Source organism: Lissotriton helveticus, chromosome 10 (assembly GCF_964261635.1).
Source record: "Lissotriton helveticus chromosome 10, aLisHel1.1, whole genome shotgun sequence".
In the NCBI taxonomy this organism is placed as follows: Eukaryota; Metazoa; Chordata; class Amphibia; order Caudata; family Salamandridae; genus Lissotriton; species Lissotriton helveticus.
The window spans coordinates 1013388134-1013405969 of NC_136071.1; the positions used below are offsets into that span (position 1 = coordinate 1013388134).

General features: G+C 43.1%; 1 protein-coding gene across 1 annotated transcript in view; it reads left to right on the top strand.

The window, feature by feature from the left end:
* Positions 1-17836, top strand: part of COL28A1 (collagen type XXVIII alpha 1 chain) — a 621255-nt gene that overhangs the window by 275511 nt on the left and 327908 nt on the right. The window contains exons 13-15 of the mRNA XM_078663712.1: positions 3125-3193; positions 4247-4315; positions 11936-12004. Of these exons, the coding sequence (XP_078519838.1) occupies positions 3125-3193; positions 4247-4315; positions 11936-12004 (207 nt within the window). The remainder of the gene's footprint in view (positions 1-3124; positions 3194-4246; positions 4316-11935; positions 12005-17836) is intronic.

The following is a 17836-nucleotide window of genomic DNA, read 5'->3' on the forward strand; positions in this document are numbered from 1 at the left end:
CAGCCATCGTCTGAAGCCATGGACTCAACATCATCGCCTACGCCGACGACACCCCGCTGACCCTCTACCTCACCGATGAACCCACAACTGCCAGAACCAACTTCCACAGTGGAATGAAGGCTGTTGCTACCTGGGTGAAAGACAGCTGCCTCAAGCTCAACTCGGACAAGACCGTAGTACTCATCCTGGGACCCACCCTTTTAGGTTGGGATGACTCCCTGTGGCCAGCTGCTTTGGGATCTCCCCCCACCCTGACGGGCCACACATGCTACCTCAGCACCATACTGGACTTACTGCTCACTATGAACTGCCAAATGAACGCAGGTTCCTCGGCCTGCTTCCACACGCTCCGCATGCTTCGAAATACATTCAGATGGATCCCCACAGAATCCAGAAAGATGGTCACCCACAGTCTCATCACCAGCAGACTCGACTATGGCAACTCACTCTGCGTCGCCATCAACCAGAAACAGCTAATAAAAACTACAGAATGTCCAAAACGTTGCAGCCAGACTGGTCCTCAACATCCCCTGCCGCAGCCACATCATGCAACACCTCCGACAACTCCACTGGCTCCCAGTCAACAGGAGAATCACTTTCAAGCTACTCACTCATGTCTACAAAGCTCCACATGACCAAAGATCAGCATACCTCAACCACTGCCTCACATTTTACTTACCCGCCAGACAACTCCAATCCTCCCAACTTGCCCTTTCCTCTGTCCTCACGATCTGCAAGACCAGAACCGGAGGAAGGTCGTTTTCCTATCTCGCCGCCAAGACTTGAAACACCCTGCCTCTCCACCTCAGGCAAGTCACGTTGCTGACCTAATTCAGGAAGGACCTCAAGACCTGGCTCTTTGATTGATCCTCTACCCAGTCCGACCAGCAGCCCTTCTCCCTTGGTGCCTTGAGACCTTCACGGGTGAGTAGCTGCGCCATACAAGACCCTGATTGATTGATTTGTTTGATTGATTGATATAACAACAAGGATTTCTACTCTCAAACTTAACATATAAACAATTCTGGAAAGCGAGCAATTATTTACTATCTTCTGTCTGGCATTACTATACATTTCTAGTATTTATAAGGCTCAATTTAACCCCTTCCATGCTGATGACGAGCTCAGCTCGTCATCAGCTATGGCGCTCCTGTGCTGATAATGAGCTGAGCTCGTCATGTAACGCGGTAATTTGCAAATTGCCGCACACAGCGGGAAAAGCCGCCGCAGCAATGCGGTTAAGATATATATTTCATTACTTTCTAATAGTATTACTTTGAAACTTAACCTTACTTTGACAAATTAAACAGCTTCCACATTGTTCAAATGATACCTTCCTCCACTCTCTCCTGCCATTCTAAATTCCAGGGGATGTCATTTGTGCAGGCCTGGTCCAAGATAACAGCATCCTGTTAGCTGCTCCAGTACTCCACATCATCACCACACTTTCAACGAATCAGTGGCGGTGTAACCCTGAAAATGCCATTTAACCATGGAATCCGAAACAACTCCACACAAACACACGACCCCCTTGTATTTCAGTAATCCTGGAAGAAGTAGTAATCTCTCACTTTTTAAAAGTTGGTGGACATGTACCTTCCACCTTCCACCTCTGGTTTCTGCACTAGTGTACAGCATAGAAACAGCCTGACTAGCAGTGTCAAATGCGATTTTTGCTTATTAATAACTCTCTTTAGAAAGGCATTTATCCACTGAATTTGAAGAAGGAAATGGAACTGCACTTATTAAAGAAAAGGCTGCCTTGGATTCATCAAATCCTCAGAATTGTATATCAATATCTACCCTGCCCTTCTTGGCTAAACCTATGTATGTAGAAGTCACTGATCAACCGCAGCGTTATTTAGAGACAAATACGTTGCTTTCAGATAACCAGTCTGGGTTTTGCCCTTCCAAGGGCACTGGAATAATGATGACGGACATGAGATAGAAGTTAATTGACCTGATTGACAGAGAGTCACCTGTTGAATGGATCTTTCAAGTTTTTGTATTTTAGAGTTTTTAATAAAGAGTTCATAGCTTAAGAAATTTGAAATGGTTATCCCCACAACCTTTGACACCATGGATGGAACCATTAAAATGTAACATTTAGACCAGATGCTGGGAATTCACGGTGCTGTCTTGAGTTAAATTAGATCATTTCTCTCTTCCGCTTCCCCAGTCCTCAGGGTTCAGACCTGTCCCCGTTATTGTTCAATCACTACTCCCAGAGGCCCCGCTTACTAAGGAGTGTCAGCTCTTTGCTAATAACACCCAGTTGCTGCTGGATGTGCACAGAAATTCTAAGGACCCAACTGAGGTGGGGGTTGCCTGAGGTTGGTCCAGCACTAGATACACAACAGATGTTTGCGCCTAAATAACAGTAAGACCAAAGTCCAAATCCTAGGATACGCAGGTTTCCCTGGTCTGATATTTGACTGGCCTGAAAGCCTGTGCCCTGCTCCCTTTCTCATGGGGTTGGTTAGTATTATTTGAGAGATTTATGACAGCTATCTCGCATCTCAGCCACTTATAAAGACAGTGGTGAAGTTGACTCATTTGAACGTCTATTCCATTTTCAAAGTCTCTCTCTCCCCCCTCGCCCCTCCCCCGCCCCCCGTATTGCTAATGGTAATCAATCGTGTTTTAAATTGTTTTACTCCAATGCTTTTCTATCTGTTCCTTAATAATGAGCTACCTCAGGTATTACTTTATACTTTTGTTTTATGCCTTTGTATTTGCTGAGAACGCATACCTCCTCCTCGCGCTAGTTTTGCCCCCTCATTTTGTCAAATACATTTTTGTTATACATGCAGTTTTGTATATTTATTGATAACTGATTTGGAAAGTTTTCTGACTGCACTTTGCGTACGCCCAAGCGTAGTTATCTACACCAATGTTAGTTGGCGCTGGGATCTCACCATGGGTTAATGTGCTTTTTCACGTAAGTACATTGAACACTAGCCCCAGCTAACTTGGAACCACATCAACTATCGTGTATGATTTTGTATTTGGGAGCTGCTTGAGTACATGCCACAGCTGATTCTTCAAAGTATACATTTTGGGAAGTGTACAGAGGATGAATGCCTGCCATGGATGTGTAATATACAATATCTCTTTCCATTAGGGCGAAAAGGGTGAAGAAGGAAGAATTGGGCCACTGGGACCCACAGGAATTGGGGAGCCAGGATCACCTGTAAGTAAATAGATCTCGTGTTTACATTTATATTAACGATGCAGAAACATATGTATTAGTTCATATTCGTTGCAGAGACGTGCATTATTTCATATTCGTTGCAGAGACATATACATGATTTCATATTCGTTGTAGTTATAACTAAAACACAAGGTGTGATCAAAATTGAAAGTACATTATTTTACGCATTGTTGTCAATTATAAAGATTGTTTCGCAGACATCATCAGACATATCATACAGGTTTTATTTGGAGGAGCAGGAACAGGACCAAATATACAAGATTTCAAAGAAGGGGATATAGACAAGTTCGATTTTATTTCAATATACCCATGCAAGGTTCTTTTTGATTTTAAACACACTCTATACTTATCCTAGTGAATGACTGAAACATACCCATCATAGCAGAAAGCCTCTTCGAACCACTACCAAGTACATCAATTCATCTAATGGTAGCGGAAGTGACATTACTCAACCTTTCAACCGGAAAAGGCATGTTCCAAACTTTGACCTTCAGGACCGTTGTAGTCTGAGGGAAAGGCAGAGTGTGGCAATCAGAAAGAGTAAACATAGATGTAAGAATCCTCTTTACTTTCTGTTTCTGCCTTGATAGCCCCTGAGCCAGGGGTGGCAATGGCAGTCCCAGGGATGAATAATGACAAAGCAGTGGTAGCAACTAACACCTCAGGTCACCCAAGATTAAAGTCCCTCTTTGCTGCTTTGATTTTAACTACGTTGTGTTCACTACACAATTGCAGGAGTTGGGCTAAGGTGTAGCACGCCTTATCAGTAAATGTCTTTAAAGGATTGTGGATATTACAGTACTGGAAATTATTATTACATGTTAAATGTTATCACATGGTAACACCAGGACCTTCTAGACTATTTTTGGGAAAAAATTGGATGTTTCACTTTAAATAGGCAGCATGAAATCTCCGCTTACGTTTGCTAACAAGCACTTTATATCTGCATACACATTTTATATGTAATAATTTGTAGAATATAGATTCAGTGTAATCTCTTTTCATTACATTTTGATAACATATTCTATTTAGGGGCTTCCTGGTCCCGATGGGTTGCCAGGTGAGAGAGGCTTGCCAGGAGAAGGAATACAAGGACAGAAGGTACAGTTTAACGATCATGGTATTTTATTAAAATAGGAATTTATCATATTTGTGGGGTCATTGTGACAGTGGATCAATTTCTTTGAATACGTGTGGAACAACTGTTATATATGCACAAGGCACTGAGATTGCTGGTCATTGGATTTGGTTAAACAACAATTTTTGCCCACACTCAGCTCTCCAGGTCGCTAGTTCAACACTAATTACAGTGCAATCCTCCTCACATCATTCTGAGCTGCACCACCATTTTAAGGCAGCCTTGAGTAATGCCCGCTCCCCCCAAAACATGCTAATAACATACATGACACTTTGTGACAAATGTTTTTGACGCGTTGTTTGTAACAGAGACGTGGCTTACTGATTCCTTGGGTCATGACATTTGGTCAGCAGTTCAGAAGAGGTTTACAATTGTAAGGAAAGACAGAGATACGGGGAGGCCTTGCCATTATGTTTAAGTATTGTTATACTCTGACCCGAATGCCCCAAATGGAATTGGAGGCGGAGAGATTAGGATTCTCCCTCTCATCTAAACAATCTCTAGCCAGGGCCCTTATATACAGACCTCCTGGCATTTCTGGAGGGTTCGCATCCTATGTGACGCCTTTTCTCCACTGACCCTCAGATATGCGCATTATGTCCTTCTGGGGGACTTTAACTTACACATGGATTGCAATCATGTAAAAGAAAGCCAAAAACTCCTGGAGAACTTAGCAGCTAAGGGCTTTACGCAAACCGGCCGGTCACACGCTAGACCAAATCTTCACTTCAATACCTCTTGAAGCGGACTGTCCTATTCCTCTGGTCTGGACTGACCACTATATGCTCAGGTTTAGATCGTCAAAACGTAGTAATTCCCTCCTAAGAAATGCAACTTACTCCGCGCGGTAAGAGCTTCTCTCAAAATTAAACCGGAATTATTAAACAACAGGCTCGATGCTGCTAAGCCCTCTCTCACTGGCAATATTAGTGAAGATGTAAATCAGATTGATAGCTAGATTGAGTCTACCTGTGAAGCCCTAGCACCAGGAAGTAACACCTGGTGCTAGGGAACATGCCCAGCCCCTCGTTCACCCCCTATCTCAAAAAAGCAAAACTAGCCTGTAAACATAAAGAGAGGCTATGGAGGGTAAACTAGTGCAAATAAGCCAAAGCTGACTATAAAGCAGAATTAGGGAAGTATTATAGAGAAATTAAGTTAACCAAAAAAGCCTACTTTGAGTCTAAAATTCTAAAGGCGGGAAACCACTCCGGAGAAATCTTCAAAATTGATAATTCCTTTTCCTCTCCCAAAGTAGGCTCTAATAATAAATCTCCATCACTGGAATGGTGCGAGACACTCGCCTTGTTCTTTTGTGTAAAAATAGATACCATTCAGGCAAGCCTCCTACCACCTGGTGTGGGAAATGACATACTGGAATTTGGCACAGATACTGCTGTTCTAAATGTGATAGGTAAATAGGAAGAGCCTGCCCATGACCCAATCATCAATGATGAAGTGCGCTCTCTGAACTCTTTCTCTCTTATCCCCTTGGATGATTCCCTGCGTGCCTTAAAATGTCTCAAATCAGGTTCCCTGCTGGACCCGGCCCCCTCCATTATTCTTGCCTTGGGGGCAGAGGCTGTTAACCCGCTTATGGATCAATTACCGAATATCTCTCTCGCATCAGCCACCGTAACAAGCAAAGGTTATCCCGCGGCTCAACACATCCAAACATATGCCAACCGTAACAAGCGAAGGTTATCCCGCTGCTCAACACATCTAACCATGGGCCAATTTCCCTCCTTCCCGCCTTCTCGAAAGTTCTAGAGAAACAGGTGAACCAGCAGTTATCATACCTTGAAAGGAACTGCCTACTACATGCCAGCCAATTCGGCTTTTGACCTAATTACAGTACCGAAATAGCGCTGTTGGAGGTAGTTGTCTCTATCCGACTTGGTCTGGAAGTGGGTAACAGGGAGCTGCTGGTCCTGTTAAACCCATCGGCTGCTTTCGATATGATCTCACAACATATTCTCCTGACCATCTCGACTCAATTGGCAATTGGTGGCTGGCCTGGAAATGGCTGGCATCTTTCTTCGTGGGGAGGGGACAGGAGGTATGGTGCCATCCCGACTTGGCCACTTCCCACAAGCTGAAGGTTGGTGTTCCTCAGGGTGATGCCCTGAGCCCAACTTTGTTCAATAACTCCTCATGCCTCTGGCTCCTTTCGCAGAATCCTTAGGGGCAAAAATTGTGTCCTATGCCGACAACACCCAAATGCTGTTCATGTGGAAGAAGAACGAGCCCTGCCCAGGCAAGTTAATCAGCTCTTGCCTCGCAGCGGTATTTGGGCGGCTGTCCGTGAACCAACTTAAATGTAATGCAGGAAAGACGGAGCTGCTCTTCTTTGGCTCAGATGCTGAGACACCCTTGCAGTCCTTCTGGCCACTGGATGCTCCCCTCCTCTTAACAAAAGTCAGGAGCTGAAAAACATGGGCTTTAAATTTGATAGTCAACTGCTATTCCATACCCACGTAAACTTGGTAGTGGGCCCCTGCTTTGCCCACTTGCGTCTTCTTCAGAGGTTTTTGTTCCTATTGTCCTTGGCGGCCAGAAATCAAGTGATGCATGCCCTGATCATATCACAGCTTGACTATGGGAAATGCCTTTACTTAGTGTCAGGGACTGTCCGGGACTATGTGGGGAACACAGTCCGGGACTTGGGGCAAGCACTGGGAACTGGGTAGAAAAACGTACACAGAAAGAGGAGTACAGCGCTGCCCAGGATCACACAAGAAGTCAGAGGAGAAAAGAGATCCAAAGGGCAAGCCTGCACGAAGGAACAAGATGACTAAGACTCAGCAAGGAAGGACACTCATGAGGCAATTTAGCATTCAGAAAAACTACACCCAGGATGAATGTGCAAGACATATATATGAAACAACATTAACAATAAAGGGGAGTGCTGGGTAAAGCACTCAGGACCTCCACACGGTAAGACTGAAGCTCAGTAAGTTTCTCACCCACAATTGCGGTTACAGATACTGACTGCAAATATCCACATGTAGGATATGCATGCAAAGGCAGGTCCTGTGGAGTTTATACCTATGGTGATGTTATGAATGCAACTCAAAGACAATACTCACAGTGAACAAGAAACACCACCTAGGTAGTCAGCTGTGCCCATGGATCCTGGCGATCAAACAGGAACACGCAAGGCAGTAACAGCAAGAGGGTAGAACTAAACACAAGCACAATAGACAAGGAGCTACCAAGGAGGAGTGCTTAACAGGAAAGGAAGGAAATTACAGGGTACACTTGGCAGAAAGCAGGTAACACACATACAAGGCAACAGAAGCAGAATAGAAAGACAGCAAACTAGGAACTGGAACCAAGGAATTAGGAAGAAAGGCAGGGACTGGAAAGGGATATACAGAAGCTGAGGCTACAAGGGTATACTAGAATAGTGCAGGTTAAGGAATCAAGAAAACAAAGTAGCATAGAAGGCAGTGCTGGGGCAGGAACACAAATTGAGTTAAAGCTCAGGAGGCTAGGTAGCATTGCAGGCAGTGCTAGTACAGGAATAGGGAATTACTAAGGCTTTATGAGTCAAGGTAGCACTGAAGGCAGTGCTAGTTCAGGAACTGGGAATTAGCTACAGCTCATGAAACAAGGAGTCAATAGAGCACTGCAAGCAATGCAAATCAGGAACAAGAAATAGCTGAAGCCCAGGAACAAAGAATAACTATAGCCCAGGAACTCAGGAAACAAGAGCACTGCAGGCAGTGCTAATTCAGGCAGAAGGAATAGTTATAGCGCAGGACATAAGGTAGCACTGCCGGCAGTGCTATTTAAGGTAAAAGTAATAGCTATAGATCAGGAAATCAGAAAACAAGGTAAAGGCTAATTCAGAAGAAGGGAAACTGCTACAGTTCATGGAACAAGGAATACTAAGGCTCAGGGGGTCAAGGTAGCACTGCAAGCAGTGCTAATTCAGGAACAAGGAAAACAGCAGCAGGTCAGGAACAAGGCACAACTAAAGCTCAGGAAACACTGGAAACAAGGATCGGTCTCACCGGTAAACAGCTAAAATGACCAACCTTGGCCTGAAGGGAGCTGGGGCTTATAAGAGCTCACAGTAATCACATGCAGCAGGTGTAAGCAGGCTAGCAGCAGCCAGCCACAGGTGAGCTGAATTCCTCCACTCATCCTTGGCCTGCAGGGGTGGAGACAAAGCTGTGAGCAGGGAATTCTGGGTAATGGAGTTTCAGGCATGAGTAGGCTGTCTTCAAGTATAAGCAGGCTGGCTTTCACAAAACCCGGCATGGATTGGGAATGGATGTCAATTCCCAATAAGTGTCCAAATGTCTGGAAGTCAGGATATGCATGCAGGGAAGGGTCTGGAAGCTTATTAGAAGACTGGAATGTCCCACTATGTTGCCCTCTGGTGGTGGGTACGAGAGCACAGGGAGCGAATTGTGACACTTAGGCATGCCTGATGGATAGGCTTCAGCTGGTCCAGAATGGAGCAGCTCAAACTATTTTTGAGCTCCCCCGGGACGCTCAAGTATCCAGCCTTTTTTAGGACGCTTCACTGGCTGCCAGTGAGAAAAAGGATTATTTTCAAGAGGCTGCTTGTGACTCAGAACGCCTTATACGGAATGGGCCCTGCCTATCTGATGCACAGGATCTCGTTCTATGCTCCACAGAGGAATCTCCGCTCCGCAAATCTTTTCCTAGCCAGTACCCCACGTATCAATAAGGCATGGTCAGGGGAAAAGCCCCTCTCCTTCCTGGGCCCATCCCTTTGGAACAAACTGCCTCTGACCCTTAATTTTGTGAAAGATAACAGGAGTATAAACCCATCAACCATGTTGGGATTGGGGTAGAGAATTATACACAAGAAACAGTATCCCAACCGGTATTGTTTGTAGACAATTATTAAGGATATCTATACAGTATTATCCAGACAGAAAAAGGAGACTCCGTTTGAACGCCGTCGACTCTCCAGCGAGATTCTAGGCGCCCTTCACATAGTGGTTTTCGCAAAAAATGGAAAATGAATAATAATCTTTCTTAACTATCTTGAAACCACTCTGTTGATTTTATTCACTGTACATAATTGCTCACTACTCACTCTGCGCCGTCCACGCTGCTCTCACTGTCACTTGTGTCGCCGTAGTGTCACTCACCTTCTGCACTCGTGCACCTTGTACAACCTTGGGCTGTCACTTATTACTTAATACTGCAGTGCTGATATTAACTGTTTATCTCAACTGTTTCAGACCCATTCTTAATGTTTATAAAGATGATGCCTTGAGCACATATGAAAATCAAACGGAGTCTCCTTTTTCTGTCTGGATAATACTGTATAGATATCCTTAATATTGTCTACAAACAATACCGGTTGGGATACTGTTTCTTGTGTATAATTCTGACCCTTAAAGGCATAAAGTCAGCGCCCGTGTTTCGGGAAAACTTGGCTTTTTTCCAGCCCTTAGGTCCTTGTTGCCCCAGCTGTCACTTTTCGGCAACCAGCGCCAGGACACTCCTTGGAGTAGCAGCTGTGCTTTATAAATACCCCTACATAGATATAGAGATAGGATTTAGGCTAACAGCTTGGAAAGAGGTATAGTTGGATATGGGGAGATGGATTCAGGTACCAGGATATCAAAAGGACATATGTATACTAGGATATCAGTAGGGGTAAAGGTAAGAGAGTATAGGCAGCAGTGAATGAACTATGTTGTAAATGGGGAACACATAGTCGAGAATATGTATATCAGGGTATCAGTATATATATTAATGCATAGGGAAGAGAAGCAAGATTGACTAGGTGAAAGAGTAGAGAAGCTAGAATATAGGGAGGAATAGTTACGAATTGATGCACAAGGGTATAGGAAGGGTAAAGGTATCAAGAAATACATAGTGGTATAGTTGTTACTTTAGAGCATAAGGTAGGTATACTAGGGTATAGGTGCTGTAAAGGTTCTAGACTACAGACAGGGTAGAAGTACTGTGATACTGGTAGGAATAGACGTTCTAGGACATAAGAAGAATAGAAGCATTAGGGTTTAGTTGGGGTAGAGAGATGTCAGTCTAGGCAGAATATGAAACAAGTGTGTAGTCTCTGCTGAAGGACCAACGTAAACATAGTTGACGAAGAAGGTGAGAGGGACCGACTTAGGTTTAAAAAGAAGAATGGCTAGAGGAGGAGAGTAAATAGGGCATGGACCTTGTCGATTCCTCCTCACAGACCAGACAGAGAGGGTGGACACAGAGTGGAGGAGGAAGGCAGAGGCTTCCCCTGTGAAAGGGAAACAAACCTCAGTGTAATTACTTGTAGCTAGGTGCATGCTCTATAAAATATATATATAAAATGCACATGCATACGCACATAGATCTTAGAAAAAGGTCAGCAGTGATTTTCCTAGACATGAAAGTGACTTTTCGAGATGGATTCAGCATTTAACACTATTCTTAAATATATTTTTCCAGAGTTCTACAGAACCAGATTTTTAATTAGCTTTTTCTTTTTAATAACGAAGAGTTACTAAATCCTACATATCTTTGTGTTATACCTATTGTTTTTAAATGAAAACAGCTAGGTACATTTCACACAATAAAATAAAAAGGTACATTTTAGGAAATGCCATTTCTAGATCTGATTAACAATATTTCGCAGAGAAAGGTATTTATTTGTAGCATTCCCAAAGCCCGGTTAAACATGCACTTGTGAGTGTGAATTACTTGCTTGTGCTATTACCAGTTATCTGTACATATGTATACCCCTGATGTCTATGAAGTGGGTGTCGCTGCGACACGTCCACTCAATGATCTATAAATACAAAGCAGATGAGGGGAGCACGCGCAGTCATATTATAACGTTGCACTGTTTTCCCACATCTTCAGCACATCTAGCTTACATCTAACCTGTACCTGAATACTCCAAGCGCACGTGATGCAAAAAGTGTGGGAATGTTCACCAGTATTCTCCAATTGTATACTGTGTTTAGGAAGGAGAAGCATTTCAGGAAACATATCTTTTACGAAGAAAATGAAGAGAGAAGTATTAAGATTAGGGGGAAAAAGTTTAGGGGCAGAGGTATAAGTGAGCAATATTTGCTAGTTCTATTAATCTATTGCTTAGTTTACAAAAGGACAGTTTAGGCACAGTTGGGCGGGCCATAGATTTTTCAAACACCTACTCGTAAATTCCAAACGTGTAGCTGTAAATATGTGTGTCATAATTTACAACTCGTTTTGTGACTTCACCCTGCCTCGTACTAATCTCTGGAAATATACTGGTGATTAATGGATTTGGGAGATTGTTTGCTGTCTATAGTGCTCTGTGGACACAAATGTCAGTTATCAGTTATGCTTATAACGTTGGACTCCTTAGTAACTAACTTTTTTTTTTACCCACATCTCATAAAACATGGTCGTACAGATTTGAAATCTCATGTGCATCATAGCATTGTAAGCCCTGAGGGAAGGTGTTTCACAAGACAGATGCACACGTGCTGTGTTCCGTCCATGAGTAAATGTAAACCCCTGACTGGGCGTGTGTGTCTCGTTGATATCAGAACTGTGTGTGTCTCCTTTCAATCCAGTCAACCCACATGTTTCTTATATTTCAGGGTGAAAAGGGTTCTGAGGGGCCCTCGGGCCCCGTTGGATCGCCAGGCCCAGCAGTAAAGGGTGATAAGGTAACGTAGTGCACACTACTTGCCACTCTTACAAGGCAGCAATAGTGTTTTCTTGTTATCATTGGTGTGGTGATGTATGGTAGAAAGGTGCAAGCTTGAAAATAAAATGAATATGATGGGGGAATGGCATGCATTAGTGTTTTTGTATACTGAAATCTTACTGAGTCAAACTGATGCTAAATACTTGGTAAACTGATTATTTTTTTACATGTTTTCTGGTGGAGTAAACGTTACCACTCGGTGCATCACATTTTGAAATGAGTTTTCTGTACTTTGAGCCATTATCAACACATATGAATATTTTATAATGAATAGTGCTGTGGATCAGATAATGCACATGCAGGGAGGAAGCAATAATTTTACAGTCAGTTATGCATGGGATATGCCAATAACAGACATTTAAGCGTATGCAGTTATATAAAAGCATGCATCTGGTAGAGGGACAATGGAAAAAGATCTGGAACAAAACTAAACTGTGAATCAAACACGGGTCAAAAATCACGAAGCTAAGTCCTTCAAAAGAAATTGAATTGAAGTGGTGGAAAGAGTTCCAGGGTTAAGTATCCCTCCAATTCGACAGTGCTGTATTCATTGTCAGGCAGTCACACAATGGGTGCTATACCTTGTTGAGTGGGCTTCAGGTGTGTTCCATATCAGAGGCGGTACTGTGAGAGGGGAGAAACACACACACTGCCTGTGCTAGTCTTAATCCTGGGTTACGGCACATATCTTCACGTGGATAAGACCTCAACCTATAAGCGGGCAATGGGTCGTATGCGAAACCCTCTATTTTCCTTGTGATGTAGAGCAAGGCTTTCATTCTGAGGCCATCTCTACATTTCTCTATGCCGTCGCAGTGGCGCTGTCGAGGGGCGCAACAACATGGAAATGGCTCTTCCCACCAACAGCAACTTAATGTCCACATTTTTGGTTCCCACTTTATATGGTTTAAGGTGACTGAAAAGGCCTGACATGCAATATACCAATGTATATAGGTTAGCATGCCATGCTGTCTCTTCCAGTACCTCAGGAACATGTTAACACTTACTGTTAATGACAGGCAATTCCCATTCCATGTGGCAGAAGCCTGCATCTATGCGTGTGCATCTGGAGCATGATCGGGTTTCTGTATGTATGGTATTGAGCCTTTTGGGAGTCAGGTATGTTCTGTGAGTGTAATTAATTTGGAGATTCTTCAAACAGGAATTCTAGATACTTTGAGTACATTCTAGTGTTCGCTTCCAGGTCCAGTCACGCAATTCTGTTTCTAAGCTCATGTTCCATTTGCACCTATCTCTGTCTAAAGTGCCCTGTACATCCATGCCATTGTCTGGCTGCTCTCGCTCAGACTGAGTAGTAGCTCATGGGTTTGAAGTTCGTCCTCCTCCAATCCCCCAAAATGTACATTATGAAGTGATGAAATGAAGTAGATTTATAAAGTTCACAAATACCAAAGGCGTCAGGGCACTAATGAGGGGAGAGCTCCAGAGACAAAGACAGAGGAAAGGACTACTATCCCTAGGAAAATCACTGGCCAAGAATTAAAGAGTGAAAAGCCAGGAATTCAATGCTTTCTGAAAGCTGGTATGTTCCTGAAGATCCCTGATTTCGTGTGGAAGAGAATTTCAAAGTTTTTCTGCGGCCACGGAAAAAGCCCTACTATCTCACCTGGTCTTCCTAAATTTAGGCACAACTACAAGGTTGTAGTTAGCCGGATGAAGATGTCTAGTGCCATTAAAGAGTAGGACTTGCCAGGCAATCTGTCTTCCTAAGTCAGTTGCTGAAGTGTTTTCAATACCCCGAACGAGTCGCAGTCACCTACTGTCGCTATTTCCACTCTCTTCCAGACCATGAGTTGCTTAGTTTAAAATGACCGTGGGACCTTGCTAGTCCCACCCAGAGGAGGGCCGGGGTGTACATCTGGGATTGTCTGGTCTGCACTATGAAGCTGCTGCAGCATTTCCACACTGTACGGTGCAATCTCATACCTATGCCAGTTGGACCCAAACATCTCAGGATGAGGTTCATCAGTGTCCCATCAACCAGCCTAATCCTGGGCAGTCAAGTCATTTAGATGTGCCTTTCTTATACAGCCAATGCAGTATCCATTGTAACTGCACTGCTAAGTAATATTGTTTGAAATCTGCTGCATCCAAGCCAGCTTATGTTATTAGAAATGTTATTTTATCAGGAGCAATGTGGTGCTTACCCAAAGCCTAAATCAATTGAGCTAAGAAATAATTTAGTTCACTGTAGAATGATTTAGGCACCCATATAAGGAGGGCTGTGAAATAATCTAGAAACGAGGGGGAATATTTACAAGGGCTTTGCACCACTGTAGCATCTCTTTTTCCGATGCTCCGGTGACGCAATGCCCTGCTCCATATTTACAAGACAGTGCTAAGCCACTTTGCGTGGCTTAATGCTGCCTTGTAAATATGACCCTTCTTGCCACAGTTCTCTGTGGCAAAGGCGCGTGCAATGGGCAATTGCTGTGGGTGTTTTGACGCAACACTCATTGCTTTTTGATACTGCCCCAGATTTACAAGGATCAGAAGATCTGAGGCAGCACTAAAAACTAACACCTTTAAAAAGTAGGAATTAGAGTGGTTAAAGGAGGAGAAATACTTTTATTTCTCCTAGTTTTTTGCTCTATGTGTGCTAAGGAGTAAAACGCCATTCTGAAGGTGTACCTTCCTGCTCAAACACAATCATCCCTGCAATGCAGGCACCCTTGCACCATGGTTCAAGTGTGCCTGTGCAAGCACTAGGCAGCTTTTGTTTTAGCGCTGGTGCAAGGAAAACCCCAGGGGTACCCCACTGTTAAATACTGCGCATCCATGTGTTTTTGAAATTACATAGCGTGACGCATGTAAATTGCTTGCAGTGTTGTGCTCCGCCATTTCATTGTAAATTTGCCCCAGGGTGCTTTGCCTCTTACCTAGGGCTGTTTTACCCATTACAGATGTAAGCAGAGTTTTTCAAAAGTCTGTTCATCCCTTGAGAGATTGAAAACCTCTCCGGAGATTCCCCATCAGCAGGTCGGTATCAGAACGGCAAACTTGAATTCCAAGATAGTAACCGAATTTTGCAACTGCTGCTCTTTAAAAAAAACCAGTGCTAACTCATCTGCAACTGAGGAGATAGTGTAATCAACCTCCTCTAGGTTTAGTCTACTTCCGGATCCTTCATTTCTATTTACCCCTTCCACGGGCTCTGTTGCAAGGGCCTAGAGGGAGGGGGCACCCACGTTTTGTTTCCCAGCATCTGTCAAGGAGAGTCAATATTATAAAGACAGACTTCACCCCAGCAGCGGGATTGCTATAAAGAAGGGAGATTTAACAAAGCATCATGCCTCCAAATCCAAGGTGTACACAAGAAAGTACCTGGTATCCTTGTCACTTACACTGCTTTTATTTCTGCAAAAACCACACTATATTCCTTTCGTGATTAGGTATATTTAATTACCCTATTTTTTCAGATTATCATCATTTTTCTGTAAGGATTCTGACCTTCACATAGTTACACATACTATTTCAAACCATATTCTACGAACATTTATACATAACATATTTACATTTAAACATACAACCTAGACATATCCATTGCTAAAGAATACTTTTACAATATTTTACAATATATGCAAAACAATACCAATGTTGTACAGAAATCAAAACTCCAAATCCAAGGTGACAGGGTACTTCCAACATATAGCACCAAGTAAGCATGTCAAATGCCTTTCCTGATCTTTTGACACGTCTGTTACATTTGTATGATCAGGGCGGCCCTCTTGTAATATTCTAAATAGGCAGTGGAGGTTCAAGGAGATGATACGCTTAGAGATGAAGTTAGTTTGGTCAGGGAGCACTAAAGAGTAGGGTGACCTGACACCCTGAATTTCCCCAGAGAGTTCTGGAATTCCCCAGGCAGTTCCAGTTTTCAGTGGACTTTCCAGCATTCCAACGCCTCTATGCCACTCTACTCTATGCTGTTCCCTTGCATGCCACTCCAATCTCGCCACTCTAGTGTACGCCTCTTCACTCTACACCACTCCACTCTACGCCACTGCTCTCCATGCCACTCCACTCTATGCTATTCCACCCTATATCACTCCACTCTGCACCACTTCACTCTACGCAAGTGCACTGTACCCCACTCCACTCAGTTTTATACCACTCTACGCCACTCCACTCTACAGTATTCCACTCTACACTGCTCCACTCAATGCCACTCCACTCTATGCCACTCCACTCAACTTTATGCCCCTCCACTCTATGCCACTCAGCTTTACACCACTTTACTCTATTCCACTCTATGCGATTCTGCAGTATTCCAGTCTACACTACTCCACTCCACTCTAGGCAATTCCACACTTTGTCACTCAGCTCTACGCCATTCTACTCTGTCACTCCACCTGATCCCACTTTACTGTACGCCACTTCACTCTACACAAATCCACTATACATCACTCTACTGTACGGTATTCCAATCTGCACCAATACACTATGCCACTCCACTGTACGCCATTCCACTCTACACCACTCCACAATATGCCACCCCACTCTACACCACTCGACTTTATGCTAGTCAACTCTACACCACTGGACTCAATGTCCCTCTACATCACTGGCATAGTGCGGAGTGGTGTGTGGGATAGTGTCTTAGAGTGGAGGGATGTACAGTGGAGTGGTGTAGAGTGAACTGGGATGTCGTAGAGTGGAATGACGTGTCATAGAGTGGAGTGGCGTGTCTTACAGTGGAGTAGTGTGTCGTATAATATTGTTTAAAGAGACGTAGTGTGAAAATGGCTTAAAGAATGTGTCAGAAATGTGTCAGAAATATAGATTATATGAAGTAAAGAGACCTTTTTTATAGTAGTTATACATTGTTTGTGAAGTTCTAAAGTTATAGGGCATTATTCACAAAGGGAAACTTACACTTTTGTATGAGTTAATAATGGTTTGCTATTCACAAAGATATTTTATGAGTAGTATCTTTAAGAATGCAGAGTCTCTGCACATAAAAAGATAGGATGGTCCAATTTTTCTATGTGTGGAGACTCCGCAGTCTTAAAGATATTACCATTAAAATGCCTTTGTGAATAGCAAACAAAGGTAAACTTACAGAAAATTTTAGTTTACCATTGTGATCAGGCCCATAAGGCTAAAACATTTAGTGACATATAGGGCACTGTATACCATGGTAATTTTGAAGTATACTGAGGTACATGCTGATGCCATTACAGTACATGATTGGCTAACAACTGGCCTCACAAAAGTAAAAGGCAGGCATATCTTTTAGGCCAGACTTTGTTTGTGTTGTGAGATTTAAGTGTAAATATAGATGTAGGAAGGGATGAGTCTGTTTATATAATTGTGTAAAGGTAAGTAAAAGTTGTTTTATTATTTTATATATTTTATAACGCAATTTGTTTTTTAATTGTGGTGTTTGACCCATAAGGCACTTATAAAGGGGATTCCTTCTTATCTGCATGTCAGACTCAGTAAATAACAGCCTTCATGGCTGCTTAGATAATCAAATCAGGCTTTATTAAAAGTCTATTGAATCCGCACCTCCAGATTAGGTGACAGAACCTTTTCATATCTAGCCACATTTCATTGGAACAAGCTCCCTCTGCTAATCTGGATGTATCAAGATTTTTTGAAATTTCAAAATCTTCTAAAAACGTGGATGTATTAACTGGTCTACTCACACTTGCCGTTTCTGGTTGCTTAGCACGGAGATACACCTTTGGGTGTGAGTCGTGTGCTATAATAAATTCCTTTAACGTAACATGCAATAACATATAAAAAGTTTGCTGAGTACTAAGGT